The sequence below is a fragment of the Pelodiscus sinensis genome, chromosome 1 (genome assembly GCF_049634645.1).
Source record: "Pelodiscus sinensis isolate JC-2024 chromosome 1, ASM4963464v1, whole genome shotgun sequence".
Lineage (NCBI taxonomy): Eukaryota > Metazoa > Chordata > Testudines > Trionychidae > Pelodiscus > Pelodiscus sinensis.
The window spans coordinates 335,650,338-335,674,581 of NC_134711.1; the positions used below are offsets into that span (position 1 = coordinate 335,650,338).

The 24,244-nt window shown below is 48.8% G+C and overlaps 1 protein-coding gene and 1 long non-coding RNA gene across 2 annotated transcripts in view; one reads left to right on the plus strand and one right to left on the minus strand.

Annotated features, from left to right (window-relative positions):
• LOC142827788 (uncharacterized) overlaps positions 1-17,754 on the plus strand; it is a 58,834-nt gene extending 41,080 nt beyond the window's left edge. The window contains exons 2-3 of the long non-coding RNA XR_012902545.1: positions 14,571-14,685; positions 17,468-17,754. This is a non-coding gene — a long non-coding RNA (uncharacterized LOC142827788). The remainder of the gene's footprint in view (positions 1-14,570; positions 14,686-17,467) is intronic.
• Positions 5,787-6,746, minus strand: LOC102463599 (olfactory receptor 52E8-like). The gene has a single exon (XM_006112544.2). It carries the CDS (start codon positions 6,744-6,746, stop codon positions 5,787-5,789), a length of 960 nt encoding a protein of 319 aa, XP_006112606.2.
• Positions 17,755-24,244: the final 6,490 nt, after the last annotated feature.

The following is a 24,244-nucleotide window of genomic DNA, read 5'->3' on the forward strand; positions in this document are numbered from 1 at the left end:
TCCCTAAATGTAAATCATAAACAAACATGGGTTAATATTCATGTCAACTCACCTAAGTCAATGGCTGTGGAATTATATAAATATAGCATAATGGGAAACCCCACAACAATAAAATTAAGCTGCTTAGAAATGTTAATGACACATGTTTTCATTGATATGAGCTGCAGCCCATCTAAAAGAAAAAAGTAATTAAAGCCCCAACTATTGGAAACCATAGTGGTTCAGTAAAGCACAAATAAACCAAAGTGCGCAACATCCAACATGCAATCCACACGCCTCCCCTCTCTTACAGGCCAGGTACTAACAATGAAACAAGCAAACTCGACCACGGACAAGTGGTAAAAAATACATTGGGGATGACATTGGTGCTGGGCCGAAGTTGTAATCTCATTTAATATTAAAACAACTCCAAGCAATGCGAGGTAAAGCGAAGGGGGCTGTACAAACACATGGAACACAATGGTTTGGTACATTATCAAAGCATAAAATAAAAAGTATAAAGCTCCAGTTTAAAAAGTCCAAGCCCTAAAGAGTCTCTAAATGTCTATTTTGTGTGTCTAAAATTAAGCTAAAGCTGGGCTAGAGATACAACGTGTACAAATGCAAACTACATAGTGCACAACACGCAACATCTGTTAAGTGACGGGCAATAGCGTTGTAATGTCTCCAAAATCCTCCTACATGCAAACATAAGAGGGGCCATATGGGCTCAGACCAAAGATCCGTCTAGTGCAGCATCCTCTCCTGTGACAGCTCAGCATCCTCTAGCCAGAAGTCCCATGCATTTGTTTCCCGTGGTTTGTTTTTAATCCACTGCCTATTCATTCACGTGGTTCTAGTGTTATGGGAAAGAGTCAATCACGTTCTTACTTAGTTTTGCTGGATCAGTGATGATTTTATAGATCGTCTACCATCTGCCCCCTTCGCTGTCTCTTTGCCAGGCTGACAAGTCCCAGTCCTATTCATCTCTCCTCATGTGGCAGCTGTTCCAAACCCTTCATCAGTTTTGTTGCCCTTTTCTGAACCTTTTCCAGTGCCAAGATACTTTTTTTCCCTTTCTTTTTCAATGGGACAACCGTATCTACATGCAGTATTCAAGCTGGGGGTGTCCTGTGCAGTTGTGCACGGACATTCTGTTTTCTTCCTTGGTTTCTCTCCCTCTTTTCATGAGTCACCACCCCCTGCTTGATTTTTGGACGGCCGCTGCCCACTGAGTGGATGTGTTCAGAGAACTCCACAATGACGCCAAGATCTGTCTCTTGAGCTAAATGAGACCCCAACATTGGGTTTGCCTAGTGGGGATTATGGTTTCCAATGTGCATTAATTTACATTTATCAACACATTTCATCTGCCATTCTGTGGCCCAGTCACCTAGCTCTGAGAGATCATTTTCTAGCTCATCGCAGTCTGCCTGGGAATTCGCTAGCACGAGAAGTCTTTATCATCTGCAAAATTTGTCGCCTGACTCTTTACCCCGTTCTCTACATGGTGAATAGCATGGACCCATGGAGGACACTAGAGCTAGCTTGGCGCAAAACAAATGTCATTTAAACCCTGAAGCAAAGAGCGCGCCCTGCGATAATGAGCCTTTAATTACACAAAAGTCTTTACTGTAGGTGTCAGGGCTGTTCCCCACTCTGGCACTCCAAGGGCACAAGGTGGGGCCTGCAAGAGGCCTTAAATACCTTCCTTCTAGAGGCTCTGCTGTAAAAACTCCCTGGAGTCACAGATTCACCAACTGTTTTGGGGGGAACGGAGAGGTAGCTGCCACCACCAAGTGAAGCAAAAGAAAACCCCTTTCTTCCTGAACTCAAGAAGAAGCACTTGGACTTCAGCCACATGGGTACCATAAGAGAACTTGAAAAACAAAGAGAGAACAGACTGCAGGCTCTGGTAGCTGACCTCTTAGACTTAGGCATGCAGATACACACACATGCAGATACACACACATGCAGATACACACACACACACACACACACACACACACACGCAAAGAGACATCCTGTTTCTACCCAGGACACAAGAATCAAATCATCTCCTTAAACAGGTGATTTTATTAACAAATCAGAAAGATGCACTTGATAAAACAAACTTGGTTGCCAGGTGTTCTGCACAGCACAAAGGGCCCCAGATCGACTCTCTCCGCTCACACCCACACTGCCCTGGGTCTGTGGGGCAGGGGAGCCCCTCAGCCAGAGCTGGTACCTGTGAGTGCTGAGAGGGACGTGTCTTCCCTGGAACCCCCTCAGGCAGCCGCGTCCCCACCTCTCTCAGCCCAGCGTCTGCAGCAGCGTCCGGCGCCGAGAGCCGGCACAGGGCTGGGCACATTTAATAACAGCTCTGCCATCCCAGGGGGGTTTGCTCAGCCCCTGGGGGAGAAGCAGCATCTGGATGCAAACAGTCTGGTGCTTCTGAGCTAATTATCCAGTGAGAGGAGTAAACAGCAATGAAGACCCTTCCCAAAGAGAGATGAGAACTCCTGAGCTCTGGGATGAGGCTCAGTGGGGCCAGCAGCGCTGGGGCCAGCCAATGGCCATTCTGTTCACCACTCTGCGTTCTGTGCTGCTGTGTGACGTGCCGCAGAGACGCGAGGAGCCTGCAGGCCGGGACGTGTCAGACCCTGGCCCCAGCACTTAGCACCCGGCTTGAGGCCGTCAAACGTTGGCACCGACACCCGTGGGCCTTGCAAGTGGGATGGTGGGAGGGATTCTGGCCATGATGACGCCAGCCAGCCCCAGAGCCGGCCCAGACACCGGCTTCTGGAAGGTTCTGGATGGAACCTTCCTCCACCACAGCACCATGGCTGGGTTCCCCACCCCAGAACAATGTTGTCAACGCTGGGCTCAGTGTCAGGACACTGGCCTGTCTCAGCTCAGGTGGTAACTGGCATCCTTCTGCACAGTTGACGGCCCCGGTTCCAGGCTGTTCATGTGCCCACATGCTGCAGGAAGGCCCACTGTGTGGGGAACCTGGAGGGAAAGGGGAGGGTGCCAAGAAATGTTGAGGGGATGAGAGTGAGTCTTGGTCTCTCGGCAGCAGGGAGCCCAGTTCCTGCCCTGCCGCAGAGGACAGGGTCTCCACAGAGAGGCAGGCATGTGCACCGCCTGTCAGGGAGACAAATGCCCAGGGACCAGCTCAGAAGGGGCAATTCCAATGCTGGGGGGCACAAGAAGAAGTAGGAGGGAGCCATGGCAGCGCGCAGCATCATACTCGTACTGCCCCATCCATTGCTGGCCATATTTCAAAACCAACATCATCCCCCACTCCTACTGCGAGCACATGGCCAATGGTGCCGCTGGCCTGCACGGACATCCACATCAGTAGTTACTATGGCCTCTTGGTAGCACTCTCTGTGACTGATCTGGAAGTGTTTTTTATTACTGCATCCTACACCCAGTAATGCGGCTCCCACCTCAATGTCATTTTAATCTCTTACATCCCTGCTGCTTCTCCTTCCTCACACACCGGTTTGGCCATAATGTGCCCCCATATTTCTATATTCTCATTGCCAATATGCGCATCCTGGCACCCCCATCCTGCACCCCTTCATCTACGGAGTGAGGACCAAACAGATTCCAGGACAAGCTACTAAATCTCTTTACTGATAAAGGGACATACATTTTTTCTCCTGGTGCTCTGGAAATCAGACGGATCTCAATGTGGAGCCATCTTGGCCTCTTTCCTGAATCACTGGCTGGACGGTGAGAGAGCCAATATTCTCTTTCCTGACCATGACAAACTGAGGCATGGGTCCAAGTAGGACTCACAGGATTGCCCATGAAAATGTTATTCCTAAACAGTGTCTGTGAGTGGCTTGCCACAGGATGTCAGAACATACTAATATTGCTGGGTGTCTCTAATGTTTATTTAATTTCAATTATTTTAAATAGGAATTAGATACAGAGCTCCTGACATCTAATTAATACATTCTCTGCCAAAAAACTAGCATAAGCTGATGGCCCATCAATGAACAGAGTGGGCAATGGAAGAAACGTAAATCCACCGGACGGGCTTTCCTGTGAATGTTCTAGCCAGAATACGATTAACGGTCCTATTGAGTCGCATGGAAAGAGGGATTGGCTCATGTGACACTGGACTGCATCCCATGCTTAGACTCTTCCAATAACTAGTGGGGGGCTTTTGTTGGAATGAGAATTTGTGTTGGAATGAGAATTCAAAGGAAGAAATGACATCGTCACTTGTCCTCACTCCTTTGACAAAAGAACACCTGAATACATGGAAAGGTCTTCGATAGCGGAGGTGTTCCCAGGCTGGAATGGAGAAGTCTCAGGGTGTCTATGGAGGACTGGTGGAGTAATCAGGGTGAAATACTGTTTTATTCAAATCCCATGTAACTTACAGAACTCCAATTCTGAGTTTCTTTATCTCTTCACTACTCTACTGCATATTACTTATAATCACTTACAATCTATCCTTCTGTGCTTAATATATCTGCTGTGTGTGTGTTCTACCTAAAACAGTGCATGATTCAAAATGCAATTGGAAACGTACTTATGAACAGGGGCTGGCACTTTCTCCTCACCACATTGAGGGAGGGGAAGAATAAACTTACAATTGTCAGGCTTCTGACTAGGGCAAGACGATACAGAAACATTTATCAATGACCTGGAATGAGATATCATATCCTTGCTGATAAAGTTTGCAGACAACGCATCAATCGAGAAGAAAATAATGTGTGTTTTAATATGGATACATAGAACAAGAGACATTTAGGCGCAAAGCAAACAGGGCAGGCTTTTAGGGCAAGGGACGGTATCCTCGGGAGCAAGGAAGCAGATTGGGGTGGCTGTGGAGTAATACACAGGGGTATCTCCATTAGGAGTGGGGAAGTAACATTACGTGTAAGTCAGGCACTGGCCACTCCTAGAATGCTGCCTCCATTTATGGAGTGCTCAATTCATACAGGATGTTGATAAAGCAGAGAAGGAGCATCACTGCCACCCCACCTCACCTTCACTAGTCAATGGACGTGTTCAAAGAAAACCCACCATGCAACTCTCACTAAATATTAAACCCAGCAAAGCAGGAGCTCAAATAGACTTACCCTTCTCCACTGGGCACTTACCATGCTCCATCTGGCACTCAGCCAGGGAGCAGATTTAGGGTTTACCTCCCATCCCTCCTGTCCTGCTCCCTCATCTGAAACTGAGGCCCACCCAAGTGGGCACTTCTGCTATTCCACTCATGCACAACATCATGCCGAAGATGTAGATGGCACCAACTTTGTATAAGGCCGGGCATGCTTCACAAAAGAAATCTGTGAAAATGTGCCACACCATCTGGAGTCAAATTCTCAGCGTCATCTGCGGAGGGAACAGCTGGGCTAGTTACTCATTGCTGTGGCTGAAATAGGTGCAGGGAAGGTGCCTTTTTCCCCTCAGAGCTTGTCCTGTCCCCCTGGAATGCATTCTGCACCTTCTCCCACCCCGCAGATGGACACAAAGGCTTTACTTGTGTTCTCCTTAGCGTGCTTTGGAGTGATGAACTTTAGTCCTATCCCCAATGTTCTGAGATCACTCTCCACAGGCTACTGGTCAGAAATTGACTCGTCTCTCTCTTGTAGCTGGCCACACTGGTTTTATGGTCCTCACAGAGCTTCCCTACCAATCTGGGTTTTGTTAAGTGACCCAGAATAGAAATGGCCAAGGGCCTGGAGAAGTGTCATTACCTCAAGGCCCAGAGCATCACTACACAGTCCAGGTTCAGAGGACCTCTGGTAGCCATTGCTTTGGGATGTGAGAAGCTCTGTTAGAGATGGCCCTGATCAGCAGAAACAGGGGCAAGTAGCCCTTTCTCTGGGAACTATTCTCAGCACCCTCTCGCGGATCTCCTTCGCCCTCACTCCGTAAATGATGGGGTTCAGCATGGGGGGCAGGAGGATGTGGAAACTGGCCACCAGAATGTGGGCAGAACGGGGGATCTGCTGGCCAAACCGGTGGGTGAGGTACGAGAAAAGCACCGGGGAGTAAAACACGAACATCACCCCCACGTGGGAGCTGCAGGTGCTCAGAGCCTTGAGGCGTGCGTCTTTGGAGGGGAGCAGGAAGACAGCCTGGAGAATACGAACATAGGACAAGAAGATCAGAATCACATCCAGCACTAAGAGGGAAACTAAAAACAAGTCATATTCTCCATTGGCCCTAATGTCTGCACAAGCCAGCTTGGCCAGTCCCATGTGCTCGCAGTAGGAATGGGCCAGGACACGGATGCTACAGAAAGGCAACCGGCCAACCAGGAATACCATGGGGAGGACAAGGACTCCGGGCCTCAGGACAATCCCCAAGCCAATCAGGGTGATTCTTTTCTGCGCTAAAATGACAGTGTATCGGAGAGGGTTGCAAATGGCCACATATCGGTCAAAGGCCATGGCCAGGAGAATGGCCGACTCCATGCCCGTGAATGTGTGGATGAAGAACATCTGGGTGAGGCAGCCCTCCAGCCTGATCTCTCTGAGGTTGAACCAGAAGATGCCCAGCATGCGGGGCACGGTGGCTGTGGAGAGGCCCAGGTCAACGGCAGAGAGCACGCACAGCAAGTAGTACATGGGCTGATGCAGACGGGGCTCTGTTTTGACGATGAATAGGATGGTGCAGTTTCCTAGCAGGGTGATGATGTAAATAGCGCAGAAGGGGATGGAGATCCAGACATGTGCAGCTTCCAGCCCTGGGATGCCCAGCAGGATGAATGTGGTGGGGTGGGAGTAGGTGTGATTGAGCAGTGACATCTCAAGGAGCCGCTGATGTCCTTGTGGTTGGCACACAAGCTCCCTGCCAGGAGAAAGAGCAGAGCTTCACTTTGCTTTGCGTCACTCATCCAGCCTGGACATAAGAGCCAAAGAGAGAACCTGCACAAAGAGAAATAAACAATGAATCTCGGATCCAAGAACTCGGAGCGCAAGTGGTGTTCTCGTCCATCCTCCCTGTTGAAGGGAAAGGACTGGGCAGGGATGGTCGAATTGAGGACATAAATGTGTGGTTGCGCAGGTGGTGTCGCAGAGAGGGCTTTGGTTTCTTCAACCATGGGACTCTGTTCTGGGCACAAGGATTGTTAGGAAAAGATGGGATCCACCTAACCAAGAGAGGAAGGAGCATCTTCACGGGCAGGCTTGCAAACCTAGTGAGGAGGGATTTAAATTAGGTTCGTCGGGGGACGGTGATCAAAACCCTGAGGGGAGTTGGAAAGTCAGATACCGGGATGAAATGCAGAGAGGAAGGAGCAAGAAAGGAGGACCCCTGATTCGAATGGAGAAGATAGGACGATCAACTGGTTACCTGAGGTGTTTGTACACTAATGCGAGAAGCCTGGGCAACAAACAGGAAGAACTGGAGGCCCTGGCCCAGACCAAGAAATATGATTTAATTGGGATAACAGAGACTTGGTGGGATGACTCGCATGACTGGAGCACTGCCATGGAAGGGTATAGACTGTTCAGGAAGAACAGGCAGGGGAGAAAAGGAGGAGGAGTTGCACTATATGTAAGAGAGCACTACGATTGCTCTGAACTCCAGTATAAAAAGGGAGATAAACCTGTTGAGAGTCTATGGGTTAAGTTTAAAGGAGCAAACAACAGCAGTGATGTTGTGGTTGGTGTCTGCTATAGGCCACCGAATCAGGTGGATGAGGTAGATGAGGCTTTCTTCGGATAACTGAGAGAAGCTTCCGGTTCGCAGGCCCTAGTTCTCGTGGGGGACTTTAATCACCCTGACATCTGCTGGGAAACCAATACGGCAGTGCACAGGCAATCCAGGAAGTTTTGGGAGAATGTTAGGCATAACTTCTTGGCACAAGTGCTGAAGGATCCAACCAGGGGCTGTGCGTAGCTTGACCTTCTGCTCACAAACAGGGAGGAACTAATAGGGGAAGTGGAGGTGGGTGACAACCTGGGAAGCAGTGATCATGAGATAGTAGATTTCAGGATCCTGACAAAGGAAGGAAAGAGAGTAGTAAAATACACACCTTGGACTTCAAAAAAGCAGATTTTGACTCCCTCCGAGATCTGATGGGCAGAATCCCCTGGGATGCTAACATGAAGGGGAAAGGAGTCCAGGACAGCTGACAGTATTTTAAAGAAGCCTTATTGAAGGCACAGAAAGAAACCATCCCGACGCGTAGCAAGAGAGGCAAACATGGTAGGAGACCGGACTGGCTTACAGGGGAAATCCTTGGTGAACTTAAGCACAAAAAGGAAGCTTACAAAAAGTGGAAACTTGGACAAATGACCAGGGAGGAGTTTAAATGTATAGCTCGAGAATGCCGGGGGGTTATCAGGAAGGCGAAAGAGCAGATGGAATTGCGACTGGCTAAGGATGTGAAGGATACAAGAAAGGTTTCTACAGGCATGTTAACAAGAAAAAGGTGATCAGAGAGCGTGTGCAGCCCCTAATGGATGAAGGAGGTAACCTAGTGACAGATGATGTGGGGAAAGCTGAAGTACTCAATGCTTTCTTTGTCTCTGTATTCACGGACAAGGTCGGCTCCCGGACTAATGGTCTAAGCGACGCAAGATGGGATGAAGATGGACAGCCCGTGGTGGGTAAAGAACAGGTTAGGAACTATTTAGAAAAGCTAAACGTACACAAATCCATGGGCCCGGACTTACTGCATCCAAGGGTACTGAGGGAGTTGGCAAATGTCATTGAGGAGACTTTGGCCATTATCTTTGAAAAGTCATGGAGATTGGGAGAAATCCCGGATGATTGGAAAAAGGCAAATGTAGTGCCCATCTTCAAAAAAGGGAAGAAGGACGATCCAGGGAACTATAGGCCGGTGAGTCTTACCTCGGTTCCTGGAAAAATCATGCAAGGGTTCCTTAAGGAATCCATTTTGAGGCACTTGGAAGAGAGGAAAGTGATCAGGAATAGTCAGCATGGATTCACAAAGGGCAAGTCATGCCTGACCAATCTGATTAGCTTCTATGATGAGGTAACTGGCTCTGTGGATGTGGGAAAGTCAGTAGATGTGATATACCTTGAATTTAGCAAGGCTTTTGATACGGTCTCCCACAATATTCTTGCCAGCGAGTTAAGGGAATGTGGATTGGATAAATAGACAGTAAGATGGATAGAAAGATGGCTAGAAGGCCGGGCCCAGCGGGTAGTGATCAATGGCTCAATGTCAGGATGGCGATCGGTTTCTAGTGGAGTGCCCCAAGGTTCGGTTCTAGGACCGGTTTTGTTCAATATCTTAATTAATGACCTGGATGAGGGGATGGATTGCACCCTCAGCAAGTTTGCGGATGACACTAAGCTAGGGGGAGAGGTAGATACGCTTGAGGGCAGAGATAGGGTCCAGAGTGACTTAGACAAATTGGAGGATTGGACCACAAGAAATCTGATGAGGTTCAACAAGGACAAGTACAGAGTCCTGCCCTTGGGATGGAAGAATCCCAAGTATTGTTACAGGCTGGGGACCAACCACTTAAGTAGTAGTTCTGCAGAAAAAGGACTTGGGGGTTACAGTGGTTGAGAAGGTTGATATGAGTCAACAGTGTGCTCTTGTAGCCAAGAAGGCTAATGGCATATTAGGTTGCATTAAGAGGAGCATTGCCAGCAGATTCAGAGATGTCATTATTCCCCTTTATTCGGCTCTGGTGAGGTCACATCTGGAGTATTGTGTCCAGTTCTGGGCCCCCCACTACGAAAAGGATGTGGACGCATTGGAGAGGGTCCAGCAGAGGGCAACCAAAATGATTAGGGGGCTGGAGCATATGACCTGTGAGGAGAGGCTGAGGGAGTTGGGTCTGTTTAGTCTGGTGAAGAGAAGAGTGAGGGGGGATTTGAGAGCAGCCTTCAACTTCCTGAAGGGGGGTTCCAAAGAGGATGGAGAGAGGCTGTTATCAGTAGTGACAGATGACAGAACAAGGAGCAATGGTCTCAAGTTGTGGTGGGAGAGGTCCAGGTTGGATATGAGGAAAAACTATTTCACTAGGAGAGCGGTAAAGCACTGGGATGGGTTACCTAGGGAAGTAGTGGAGTCTCCATCCCTAGAGATTTTTAAGTCTTGGCTTGACAAAGCCCTGGCCGCATTGATTTAGTTGGGTTGGTCCTGCCTAGGGCAGGGGGCTGGACTTGATGACCTTCTGAGGTCTCTTCCAGCTCTATGGTTTTATGATTCTATGAAGCTGTCGGCTGAGGTGGAGGATCTCTGTAACTCCTGCTATCTTTACAGGCCTCCCTGGGTCTCAGAGTAGAAGAGTTTTGCACCAGGAACATTGAAGCCATGCGGAGGGACAGACAGAAGGGATCACCATGCCTACGACATCCTGGAAATGTAGCCACACATCACACCCCGGACACACTCAGCCAGGAAGCCACCCCTGCAACAAACCCTGTTGCCAGCTCTGTCCACACAGCTACACAAGCAACTCCATGACAGTCCCCAGCCACATCAGCCACCACATCAGGGGCTCATCCACCTGCACATCCGCCAATGTGATCTGTGCATCCAGTGCCAGCCCCTCTGCCATGGAGATTGGCCAGACTGGACAGTCTCAACCACAAAGGATGAATGGACACAAATCAGGTATCCAAAACGGTAACACACTGAAACCTGTAGGGGAAGAATGTAACCTGCCTGAGCACTCATGAATGGACTATAAGTAGCCATTCTTCTACAAATGAATTTCACAAGCCAACTACAAAGAGAGAGAGAGAGAGTGCCGAATTGACCTTCAGATGCAAGTGCAACACTATCTCCCTTGGCCTGAAGAACGACTTGATCCGGTTAACATCTTGCAACTTCAGCTTTCCTTACATTCAACGCCCCATTGACATCAAAGGCTCTGTATGGGACACTGTCAGCCCTCTCAATTCGCCTCATTAGCATTGGGACTACAATTGACAGGTACGTTCCCCCCCTTTCTTATTCTGAGGGTCCCCCTTTTCTTCTCCACTCAAAATCATCTCATCAGATAATGTGGGCTTCGCCCAGGAACGCTCACGATACTGTATATAGATATTTGCTAGCCTCAGACTACTCATTGTTTTTAAAGTTACAGACTAACACAGCTACCCTCCTGAAGCAGCGAGGAGTCCTGTGGCACCTTATAGATTAACTGAAGTGTTGGAGCATAAGCTTTCGTAGATACATGCATCTGATGAAGTGGGTCTTTGCCCACGAAAGCTTATGCTCCAACACTTCAGTTAGTCTATAAGGTGCCACAGGACTCCTCACCGCTTTTGCAGATTCAGACTAACATGGCTACCCCTCTGATACTTGACTACCCGCCTGAGACTTTTAAATCGGACCAAGGACAGTTTCCTAGCTCAGAAACATTGTTCTGTCCTGGGGGACTCCAGCACAGTGATGGATACACTTGGTGCTGTAACTTGGAAGTTTCACGAAGCTGACAACAATTCTGAGCCAAAGGAGCAGGCGGCAGAATTTCACTAGAGCAATGTGAATCCTGAGAACACCGGACTAGCTGCCCAAATGGCCACAGCCCCACAACTGAGACAGAAGGTTGTGCTGGCTACAAATGTGAGGAGTTCAGAGGCGCAGTGACAGCAGGTATAAAACATATTGTGCCCATCTATAAAAAGGGGAATAAAAACAACCCAGGAAACTATAGACCGGTCAGTTTAACGTCTGTCCCAGGGAAGATAATGGAGCAGGTAATTAAGGAAATCATATACAAACACTTGGAAGGTAATAAAGTGATAGGGAATACCCAGCATGGGTTTGTGAAGAACAAGTCATGCCAAACTAATCTGATAGCTTTCTTTGATAAGATAACGAGCCTTGTGGATAAGGGAGAAGCGGTGGATGTCATATACCTAGACTTCAGTAAGGCATTTGATACGGTCTCGCATGATATTCTTATTGATAAACTAGGCAAATATAACTTAGATAGGGCCACGATAAGGTGGGTGCATAATTGGCTGGATAACCGTAGTCAGAGAGTTGTTGTTAACGGTTCTAAATCCTGCTGGAAAGGGATAACAAGTGGAGTTCCTCAAGGGTCTGTTTTGGGACCCGTACTGTTCAATATCTTCATCAATGATGTAGATATTGGGATAGAGAGTACGCTTATTAAGTTTGCAGATGATACCAAACTGGGTGGGGTTGCAACTTCTTTGGAGGATAGGGACATAATTCAAAATGACCTTAGCAAGTTAGAGAAATGGTCAGAGGTAAACAGGATGAGGTTTAATAAGGAGAAATGCAGAGTGCTCCACTTAGGAAGGAACAATCAGTTCCATACATACAAGATGGGAAGCGACTGTCTAGGAAGGAGCATGGCGGAAAGGGATCTAGGGGTCATAGTGGACCACAAGTTGAATATGAGTCAACAGTGTGATGCTGTTGCAAAAAAAGCAAATATGATTCTAGGTTGTATCAACAGGTGTGTTGTAAGCAAAACTCGTGAAGTCATTCTGCCGCTCTACTCTGCACTAGTTAGGCCTCAGCTGGAGTACTGTGTCCAGTTCTGGGCGCCACATTTCAAGAAAGATGTGGAGAAATTGGAAAGGGTACAGAGAAGAGCGACAAGAATGATTAAAGGTCTAGAGAACATGACCTATGAAGCCAGGCTTCATGAACTGGGCTTGTTTAGTTTGGAAAAAAGAACATAAAGGGGGGACATGATAGCAGTTTTCAAATATCTAAAAGGGTGTCACAAGGAGGAAGGCGAAAATTTGTTCCTCTTGGTTTCTGAGGACAGGACAAGGAGTAATGGGCTTAAAGTGCAGCAGGGAAGGTTTAGATTGGACATTAGGAAAAAATTCCTAACTGTCAGGGTGGTCAAATATTGGAATAAATTGCCAAGGGAGGTGGTGGAATCTCCCTCTCTGGAGATATTTAAGAACAGGTTAGATAGACATCTGTCAGGGATGGTGTAGACGGAGCTTGATCCTGCCTTGAGGGCTGGGGGCTGGACTCGATGACCTCTTGAGGTCCCTTCCAGTCCTATTATTCTATGATTCTATGATTCTATGATGATATATGGAAGACAAAGGAAGTGAAAGATTGTATAAAATCAATAAGAAAACCCAAAGGACACAAGCATAGATAAGGACAATAAAAAGGAGTTTTAGAAACGTATTAGGAACAAAGAAATCCAGACAATGGAATTGGTAATTACTGTAGTAAGATGAGGACCCAAAGCACAAGCCTAGGTATCACAGGCCTGGTGTGAGGCCTGAGGCTAAGACTTTGCTAATATAAAGCAAAGTCAAGCTGCAAGCCAAAGGCAGGACCTGCTCACAGAAGCTGGCAAGAACAGGCTGATGTTACAGAAACACTCAGAGCTAAGAGGCACATTCCAGAGGGGTCGTAACAGAACATCTCGTTAAGAAACATCTTGGTACCAACACAACCCTGAAGAGACAAGAGGAACTTACTGACCCAGGTTCAGGACTGGGTCTAAACTGACAGCATGAGAGTTAGTAATGGACCGCCCCTTGTACAAAGGAAGGGGTGGTATCTTGGTAATGTCAGGAGTGATGTGTGACTTTTTTGTACCTGTGTATAAAATGTACCACAAGGGAGTTGTCTTTGTCCAGCTGAGGGGCAGTGTCTCATCCCTGGCACTGAATGAGTTTGTCCATTGTCCGGGGGTACATAGGCATACTGGTTCAGTAGCATCTACTGATAACTGTCACCATATATCGTTTGACAATAAAACTGGCTGGGCTCCTTCAATCCTTATCTGATTTTGTCATCTTTGGGGTTCCCCCGGGAGTCTGCTGTGTTGACTACTGCACAAAGTCAACACAGCACACAGGAGAAGCACACAGGTGCATCCAAAGGGTTAGCATCATTGAAGGAGCAGGACACCTATCAGCACCTCATAATGATGTCTTCTTACTACTGCAGTTACTAGCTGGAAATGGTAGAATGATTTATAATAATGCAGAGAAAGCAGAAGTGTTCACTAAATATTTCTGTTCTGTAATGGCGCGGGGGAGGGAAAGGATGGTATAGACTCGCCATGTAGTGATGATCCTCTTCCCATTCCACTAGCATCTCAAGAGGCTGTTAAACAGAAGCTATTAAGCTGAAACATTTTTCAATCAGCAGGGCTTAATTAATAATAATTAAAGGAGGGAAATTCAATTCATGCCGGTCAGCATGGGTTATGGAAAATAGACCCTGTTACCCTACACAGAGATCTTTGAAGATGGGATTACAGGTTTGGTTGGTAAAGACACTAATGTTGACTAAATAGACTTAGATATCGGTAAGGCACTTGACTTGATACTGCAGGACATTTTGATGAAAAAAACCTAGAGAAGTATAACATTAATATGGCCCACCGTACATGGATTAAAAGCTGGCTATTGGTTCGGTCTCAAAATGTAACTGTAATTGGATCATCGAGTGGGTGTATTTCTTGTGGTGTCCCACAGGGATCAGTTCTTGGTCCAATATTATTAATATTTTTTATTAAGGACCTGGAAGAAAACATGAAATCCTGACATACAAAAAAATTGAAGGAGTAATTAATGAAGGGGACAGGTCATGGATTCAGATCAATCGGGATCGTTTGATAAACTGGAACCAAGTAAATTATATTGATTTTAATCTGGCTACATGTAAATACCTCCAGCTGGGACCAGAAAACGTAAGTCGCCTTTACACGATGAGTGAGCAATCCTGGAACCCGGACACTGAGGAAGATTTGGTGGTTGCTGTGGCTATTCAGCTGGACAGGAGCCCCCAGTGTGAGTCAAAAGAGCTACCATGGTGCTGGGATGCATGGGTGGGAGCGGGAGCAAAGAGGCCATTTTTCCTCTGCTGGAATCCTGGGTCCTGCCCAGTGGCCTCTATGGAGGAAGGACGGGGAGAAGTTGGAAGGGATCTGACACAAGCCACACGAATGACTAAAGGGTTTGAAAAGTTTCCTAAGTGTTGCACACTCAAGGAGCCCCAACTATTTAGCTTAACGAGGGGAGGGCTGGGGGTGACTTGATCACAGCCTGTGAGTGTTGACAAATCTTTGTGAAAGGGCTGCTCAGCCTAGCCAGCAAAGCTGCCATGAACCTGGGATCACAGAAACACACATTCCTGAGTAATGCTGGGCACGGAGCACTCCCACAGGCACCTCCCGGTAACCGGTGATACCAGAACAGCCCGATATCCTGGAGGGTACAAAAGCAGTCGCAAGGACAGCAGGAACACACTGACCCCTAAAAGCGGAGCACAGCCGGGGGCCTGTCTGGAGCACTTGCTGCCCGGACCCCCTGAGGAAGCGTTCGGGGTTGGGAAGAAAACCTGCCTCCCCAAACTCAGGCCAATGGAATGTAACCGCCCCGTCCCCGCACCTCCCTCTGAGAGTGACTCCGTCCCCCCGGTCACTGCAGAGAAGTGTCGCCCAGAGCAGCCTGGGCTTGGACAGGGTGGGCATCTCACTCACCCTGAGCAGAGAGAGCGTTTTTCTGTGAGAAGCAGGAACCTGGCAGCTCAGGAAGGGCTGAGAGCTCCAAATGCTGCTAGGAACCGTGGAGCCTTGTTAACTTATCCCGGAAATCCCCACGGGGCTCCCTCCCTGCCGCCCACCAGGGAACAGAGTGAGCCTTCCAGACAGGAAAACACGTCTACCCCCTGAGCATCCCTCCCAAGAGCTCCCCCACCCTCCCCATGCTGTGAGTCAGAACCATGCAGCTGCTCCAGCGTCTGCCCCTCCAAGCCGGTGGCACCTGGGGTGTGAGAGGAAAGCCCATAGTCACACGGAGAGCGGAAATGGGCCCGGCCTAAGCTTCAGCTTGGAAAAGAGGAGACTAAGGGGGGATATGACAGAGGTCTATAAAATCATGAGTGGTGTGGAGAAAGTGAATAAGGAAAAGTTATTTACTTGTTCCCATAGCAGAAGAACTAGGGGTCACCAAATGAAATTAATGGGCAGAAGGTTTAAAACAAAGAAAAGGAAGTTCTTCTTCACAAAGTGCACAGTCAACCGGTGGAACTCCTTGCCTGAGGAGGTTGTGAACATAAGAACATAAGAACGGCCGTACTGGGTCAGACCAAAGGTCCATCTAGCCCAGTATCCTGTCTGCCGACAGTGGCCAGCACCAGGTGCCCCAGAGAGGGTGGACCAAAGACAATGATCAAGCGATTTGTCTCCTGCCATCTCTCTCCAGCCTCTGACAAACCATTTTATCCCCTGGCTAATAGCCTTTTATGGACCTAACCTCCATGAATTTATCCAGCTTCTCCTTAAACTCTATTATAGTCCTAGCCTTCACAGCCTCCTCTGGCAAGGAGTTCCACAGATTGACTACACGCTGTGTGAAGAAGAACTTTCTTTTATTCGTTTTAAACCTGCTACCCATTAATTTCATTTGGTGTCCTCTAGTTCTTCTATTTAGGGAACTAATAAATAACTTTTCTTTATCGGCCCTCTCCACACCACTCATGATTTTATAGACCTCTATCATATCCCCCCTCAGTCTCCTCTTTTCTAAACTGAAAAGTCCCAGTCGCTTTAACCTCTCCTTATATGGGACCCATTCCAAACCCCTAATCATTTTAGTTGCCCTTTTCTGAACCCTTTCCAAGGCCAAAATAGGTGAGGAGACCACATCTGTACACAGTATTCAAGATGTGGGTGTACCATAGTTCTATACAGGGGCAGTAAGATATTCTGGGTCTTATTTTCTAACCCTTTCCTAATAATTCCTAACATCCTACTTGCCTTTTTGACGGCTAGAACTATAACAGGGTTTAAAAGAGAACTAGATAAATTCATAAAGGTTAAGTCCATTAACGGCTATTAGGCAGGCTGGGTAGGAATGGTGTCCCTAGCCTCTGTTTGTCAGAGGGTGGAGATGGATGGCAGGAGAGAGGTGGTTTGATCATTCCCTGTTCGATTCACTCCCTCTGGGGCACCTGGTGCTGGCCACTGTCGGCAGACAGGGTACTGGGCTGGATGGACCTTTGGTCTGACCCAGTGTGGCCGGTCTTCTGTTCTTATTTTCTTATTAGAGCCCTACTATCTTAAGCTCTAGGAAAGCTCCCACCCAACTCTCACCTGCCCCATGTGGCCCAGTCTGGCTTAACTCCATGACAGGCTGAGGGTAGAGCCATCCCCATGGCCCTGGGCTCCCCATTAGAGGCTCCCAGCAGCACCCCTCAGGCTGGGCAGAAGATATCTCTGCACCCTAGAGACATCTGGTGCCAGTTGCACCCGCAGCCAAAGGAGGTGGCTCCCTGGGGCCACGCTAAGAGGTGGAAATGTCTAATCATGTGGGGGGCAGGGGATGGGAGCTGCCTTTGGTTGGACAAGGGCCTGCAACAGAAGCCCATGTATTCCCGGCCTAGTGTGGGGCCTGAGATCCAGACCAAAGTTGCTCAACCTGGAGTTCCTCAGCTTTTCTCTACCCCCCACATCTCATCTCCCCCATGGAAATGGGGGTACCCATTGCTCGACAGTGCTGCAACCTAGTAGCAGCTTGCTGCCACAACAGAGCGGTGTTGCCCATTCTTACCGGTGTGTTGTTCTTTCAGATGCTGGTAGATGTTTGGCTGTGTGCATGCGCTTCCTCTGTGTGCTGCCCGGGCTCCAAGCAGATATCAGCACCGGAGACCACAAGAGAGCCTCCAAAGCTACACAATTCTAAGAGGTGGGAAGGTGTCTCGGCAGGTTTATTGTCAAATGAAGCACGGTCTCTAGCTCCCCAGATCTGGTGTTGAAAGTGCTGCTTGTGTATGTCTGCCCCGACAACGTACCAGCTCAGTCAGTGGTAGGACTTTCCATTCCCCTACACCAGGCACAGACAGTCCAGTGAGATACACCTTTATACACAGACACAAAGTCACAGGATCTGGTAGTGCCAGAACACCCTGACCCCTGCACCTCCCAGTGATAACAGGAACACACTGCACCCTCCTAAGGACAAGGTCAGGACGACAGCATGATAGCTAGGGATGTTCTCACTGGACCAGCATGCTCCAGGTAATGTGTGACTTATGCCGAGTACCTTAGGTCTGTGTGTTTCTGCAACATCAGCCCTGGTCTTGCCTGATTCCGTGAGCAGGGCCTGCCTCTTGCTCACTGCTCAACTTTACTTTGTATCAGTCAGTGTGCAGCTCGTGCTCTCCAGCAGCTGCTCTGTACCACGGGACAGCAAAGGATCAGGAGAGAGGCTTGCAGCACTGAACTCAGCAACCCCCCAATCAGCTGTGTCAGGCCACACGGGTGAGAAGATCAACATTCCAGAGGTCGACTCAATTGAGTAGGTCTGGGGGGACCCACTAAATCAAATACCAAGGGCAGCCCATCAACCGTGGAACTCCTTGGGGCTGGGGGGAGCAATGGAAGCTGACAAGAGAGATTCTCCCATTGACTTCCCGCTGTGGGGCTGCCCCAGAAAATCGATACAAGGTAGCTGGAGTTACATGTTGTACATGGAGTTTCTTCCCAACTGTAGACCTGGCCTTGGTTTTGGCATCTTTTTTACTGGGCACATTCCTAAGGGAAAAGACCAGCAAACTCTGACGATGACAGACAGGAAGTTTGACTCCCCCGAGACTGTGCCAAAAAGCCTGCTGCTGTAGTGAGGTTCAGGGCTGACAAGCAGAACAGGAGTTGGCTAAGCAAGGAAAAGGAGACAGGCATAGTCAGAGAGAAATAAAGTCCAAGTGTGGTGAGTAGGTGAGAAAAAAACTCTTTTGTTTTCCTTTGCTCTGTATAGCCTCTTGCTCTTCTCCTGGGCCACAGACCAGAACACGTCTTTTCCGGGACATGAGTGTCTTGTATAAAAACAGAGAATTTGCTCTCAGAGAGCTATAGATCCACAGATATGCACATTGGCACCCCCATACTCACATCTGTTGTGTAATTGTAACACACCGTGTACAATATATGTCATGTGAGGCGTCAACGCTCAAGTGATGGTTTGCTGAAAATGACAGTCCTATTTGTGCACATGTATCTTTCTTGCCTCAGAAGTTACAAATACTAACTCTGACCCTGTCTAGCAAATGTGTTTGTGCCTGTGGTAACTCCCAGAAGGCAGCTCACCTCAGGTCTACCCAGCACAGTCTGAATTGACGAGTCCAGTTCTCGCTCCCTGGATGAACACAATGGGACAACGAGAAGCAAATCCCCTTCTGATGGATTTTCCTGGGGTTGCTCTAGCCAGGAGATGGTGAATGGCCAAGGCTGTGACTCATTTAAGAAGACCAGGGCATGTGACCAGCTCACATGACACAGGCGTCCATTTTGGCTCCTACTTTTACACTGACTTTGCATTTGAACTTTTTTGGGTTTGAGGAAGTTCCCTCCCTATGGCAGAAGCTAGAAAGGGAGAGGCCTCACTCTCCACATAAGAGAACTGGGTTTTTTCCCAACTGGGGTGAGAGAGTGTTTCATTCACATCCTGCCTCACTTGGGCTATGTCTAGACTGCAAGCCTCTTTCGAAAGAGGCTTTTTCGAAAGATGCTTTCGAAAAAGCCTCTTTCGAAAAAGAGCGTCTAGACTGCAAGCGGAACTTTCGAAAAAGCAAGCCGCTTTTTCGAAAGAGAGCACCCAGGCAGTCTGGATGCTCTCTTTCGAAAAACCCCTGTTTGCATTCAAGAACGCCTTTTTTCGAAAGAGCACTTTCAAAAAAATGCGTTCTTCCTCATGAAATTAGGTTTACCGCAGTCGAAAGAAAAGCCGCGTTCTTTCGATTTAATTTCGAAAGAACGCGGCTGCAGTCTAGACGCAGGTGAAGTTTTTTCAAAAAAAGGCTACTTTTTTCGAAAAAATCCCTGAGTCTGGACACAGACTTGCAGAATGCAGAATGGAAAAGGTTTCTGAGTCGGGAACACACTTCCATCGGTTCGCTGCTTGCTTGTGCATCTTTCAATGTATCACTTGTCCTTAGTAAATACGATTTCCATTTGTGAAGGGGAATGTGTCCAACTACAGATTGTCTTGGAAAGGTTTCCCCACAAGGAGGGAAGGGCAGACCGGGGAATAACCTGACACCGGCCGGGCTTCTGAGCAGGGCAAGACAGCAAAGCTCTGGGGTCCTTTCTTCGGGAGCAGGGGAGAATTTGCTGGAGATTCTCTTACTGTCCATTCGTGAGTGGCTGGCAAAGGCAGCCATGTAACAGTAGCTAGGTGCATCCCTGGCTGTGACACACATCGAGGCAGCAAATCATGCCTGGCCCACAACCTGCCCCTGCCAGACCATGAGTCAATCTCCCTCTTTCCATGCATGGACAGTGGTTAAAGGCGAATCAGGACTCCTCAGTTGCCTCTGTCCTCTTCCTGGGCCTCACCTTACCCATCTGTACACAGTGGACATAGGTCTGAAGACTGTCACTTGCTGGGTGGTGTGACAAGGTCAGTCCAGAGGGCTGCTTCTGCATGGGGAAAAGGCAGCCCCCAAAGGGTCCAAGGCCTGCAGTTAGGGCAGAGGCTGCAGGGCAATTAGGAGCAGCTGACAGGGAGATGGTCCAGGCAGATTGGGGCCAGGTGACCCCACTTCAGGTCTTTGGAGGCCTTGAAAAGCCTCCCCAGCTGGAAGGTGGAGGAGAGACAGAGCAAGGGCTTGAGACAAAGCATTAGCAGTTCCAGAGCTAGAAACAGCAGGGGAGGGAGTCCCAGAGGGAGCAGCCGGGCTCCCTACCCTAGAAACCAGCTGCAAGCCCCCACCCCTGGCAGAGGGGGAAGCTGCCAGCCAGGGAAAAAGGGACCCGGCAATAGTGCTCGGTAGCTCCTTCAATGAAAGATGCTACAGGGTGTGAGGATATTTCCTGGTGAGAAAGATGGATCGCTGGTCCCAAAGCACTGAGTCCGTGGGCCTGCCAGAAGGGTCCGTGTCTCCCGTCAGTCATCCTTCTCCAGATCTCTTTGTTCGGCTCTCGACCCGTCCATCCTGGACAGACGGGTTTAGTTACCTGCACAATATACTTTGAATACACACAGAGACAGAAAACAGCCAATTCCCCAGTCTCACCACAGAATTCCCAGCGCTCTGGGGGGAGGCATCGTAATTGCTGCTTACTCTGAAAACTGGAAAAATACACAGAACACGAGACACGGACAGAGAGACCTCGGCTGGGGTGTCTCCGGTCTCCAGCCTATTTGCATCCAGGGGCCCCTGCACTCCGAGAGGCCAAACCCCCTGGGCCTGCCCAGCGCTGAGTTATAAACAGTGCGGCTGCCCGGGGCCGCTCTTGTTGCCGTGCGTGGCTGCAGACGCTGGGCTGGGCGAGCTGTAGGACACGGCGACCTGAGGGGGATTCCCAGGGAAGGTCACAGGTATCTGTCTTCTCCTGCTCACCAGACCTAGTACGATGTGTGTGAGGGACACACAGTCATTCTATTGCCCTCTCCCCTCTGCACAGCTAGGAAACGCTCTGGGGCCCAGATAATGTCAATTGGATCAAGTGTTCATCTCAAACCTTCAAGAACTGGTCCAGGGCATGAATTTCCTTCAGTATCACTGGCCAAAGTGTCCCTATTTGCTTGCCCCAACCCCAAGTCCGGCTGCTAGGCTCCACCCCCGAGGTGGCTGCATTTCCCTGGCAGAGGAGGTCCTGTGGGCTGATTGGTGTGGGTAGGGTCATAGGAAAGGGCGAATCCTGAGGCTGTGTTAATGCAAAGAGACTGTCCCCTCTGGCTTTAGCATCTCAGGGCTCTGGGGAAGGGGCTGTGTGCGTGGGTTATTGCCAGCGAATGGGAATTGGATGAAGTGTGCTGTCTTAAACCTTCAAAAAGCGGTTGAGTCAGAGCAGGAACACGCAGCCCAGAGGCACTGTGCTGTGAGACACAGTAAATGAAAATGCCAATTGATCTGCATCATCCATCGAATTGTAGAGTTTATGTTCAGAAGGGACCATGAGATGATCCAGTCGGACAGACTGTAAAATACAAGCTAGTTAATTTCACCCAATTACCCTTGTATTAAGCCTCTTGGCTGGAGGGTAGCTGAGCTCTAGGATGTTCTATCGCAGACTCAGAGAGCCAGGGGGCTGGACCAGACCTCAAGGGTCAGTTAGAAAAATCCGCTGCTAAGATGCAGGATTTGCTGTAGGTAACCCACACAAAACAGGTGGCCACCCTTCTGGCCTTGGAAAACCGCCCCCTTCCCTTAGCATCTCTTCCACCGTCCTACTGCGCTTAACGTTTGGATTTGAACCCGAGAGTTAAAATCTGCTGTGCTGTACTGGGGTCCTGCTGCCTCTCGTCCTGCGCCCTGTGGCAAGAGAAAACAGCGTTTCCCAGCGTTTCCGGGCAGCCTCTCCCATACTGGAAGATTCTTTTCAAGTCACTCTTTAAGCTCCTCTTTGCCAGACTAAGAGGCCGTTCTTTCAGCCTTCACCGGTGCGGGGCCTCTCCCTCCTTTGGGTCAGCTTTGTCCCTCTCCTATGGATCCGATCCCCCATCCTGACATCTTCCTGTGCTGCAGTGGCCAAAACTGGACCCATTAGAACAGCTGCAGCCGCCCCCGGGCCTAGCAGAGAAGTGTGAGCCCCTCCTGTGACTTGCAGGCCCGGCTGCTGATACTGCAAACCAACCTGGCCTCTGCAGTTATCCCCGGAGCAAATCCATCCCCAGCCCTGGAAGCTGCAGGGAGCAGGACGCGGAGGGAAAGATTGTGCTGCTTCTCTAGGTAGCACCCTGGGGCGGGCCACGCCCTGTGCTGCAGGTGAGCCCCTGTCATCGGGGTGAGACCTGTCTGCACAGACATACAACTGCCGGGCTGCTGCAGCCTGCTCAGTGCAGCCAGGGCCTCAGGAGAGCCGGGAAAGGGTCTAGCCCGGATCTGCAGACGTGGGGAGCTGCAGAATTTCCCGCTTCTCATCGCAGTGTCTCCCAACGGCCAGGAATCCTCGGTGCTAAATAACTGACTGTGATTCCCTCCCTCCCCGTGACTTATGACTTATAGACACAAATGGACATAACTCAAAGATGCTTTGGGCAAATGATCTCATGTAATGTATCGATCGTCACGTCAGCATGGGCTGGAGCTGTGTATCTGGCTCTGGTGTGCGTATGTTTCTTAGGTGTAAAATCAGACACATGGGGTGCATCTAGACTGGCAAGTTTTTCCACAAAAGCAACTGCTTTTGCGGAAAAACTTGCCCGCTGTGTACACTGGCCACTTGAATTTGTGCAAGAACACTGACAATCTAATTGTTAGTGTTCTTCCGCAAATACTATGCTGCTCCCATTCGGGAAAAAGCCCTTTTCTGGAAATGTTTTTGCGCAAGAGGGCCAGTGTAGACAGCTAAAAAGTGTTTTGAGCAAAAAAGCCTCAAATGGCCATCGGGGCTTTCTTGCGCAAAACCACGTCTAGATTGGCACAGACACTTTTCCGCAAAACGTGCTTTTGCACAAAAGCATCTGTGCCAATCTAGACACTCTTTTCTGCAAATGCTTTTAACGGAAAAACTTTTCCGTTAAAAGCATTTGCGGAAAATCATGCCAGTCTAGACGTAGCCATGGAGTAGGAAATAGTTTATGATTTTAAAATGTGTAAATGGAAAACCATCAGGGTGATTCCAAGGTTAGGAGGCCTCAGTCTTTGGATAATCATATTCAAATAGACTTTTGCCCTTAAGTCTCAGCTGTAGCTGGTAGGGACTGGCCAGGTGACTTCCCATGCAAAAAGGGACTCAAAAACTATAGGAAAGGAGGGGTGTTTTGATTTTGGCTGGCACACCTGAGGGAAGGAACCAAAGACCCCAGGGGGAGGAAAACTCCTACTTTAGAGGCTTAGCTGGAAAGAAACCGTGTTAGGGTGAGTTTGTAAGGAGTTTGTACTGAGGTTTCGGTGTAGAATTAGCGAAGCATTTTCTGTTATTTTGAGTCTATAACCCACTTTGCTCGGCCAGTTCTCCCATGTAACAACTTACAATCCTACTGCTTCTGCTCAATCAAATCACTTTTATTTTCTATCAAACCCAGTAGAAATCATTGTTACCTGAGGGAGCGGCCGATGGGCACACCCCCCCCCTTTCATTTTAAAGGAGACTTGTTTTACCACACATAGGAATGACTGAGCCATGAACCATCATCAGAAATGGTGATAAAGGTTCCCAGAAGCTACGTCTACACTTCAGCCTTTGTTGGCAGAGACAGTGCAAATGAAACGCTCATTAGCATTTCTTGCACTCTCATTTGCATAGTCTCTTCCGATCCATTTTTGAGAAGAGATTTTTTTTTTGCAAAAAACCCCCAGGGTAGACGGGGCAAAAAACCCTTTTGCTCAAGATCCTGTATATCTGTTTTTTGACGAATAAGGGTTCTTGCACAAAAGGGTATTTTTGTGCAAAATGGCCCC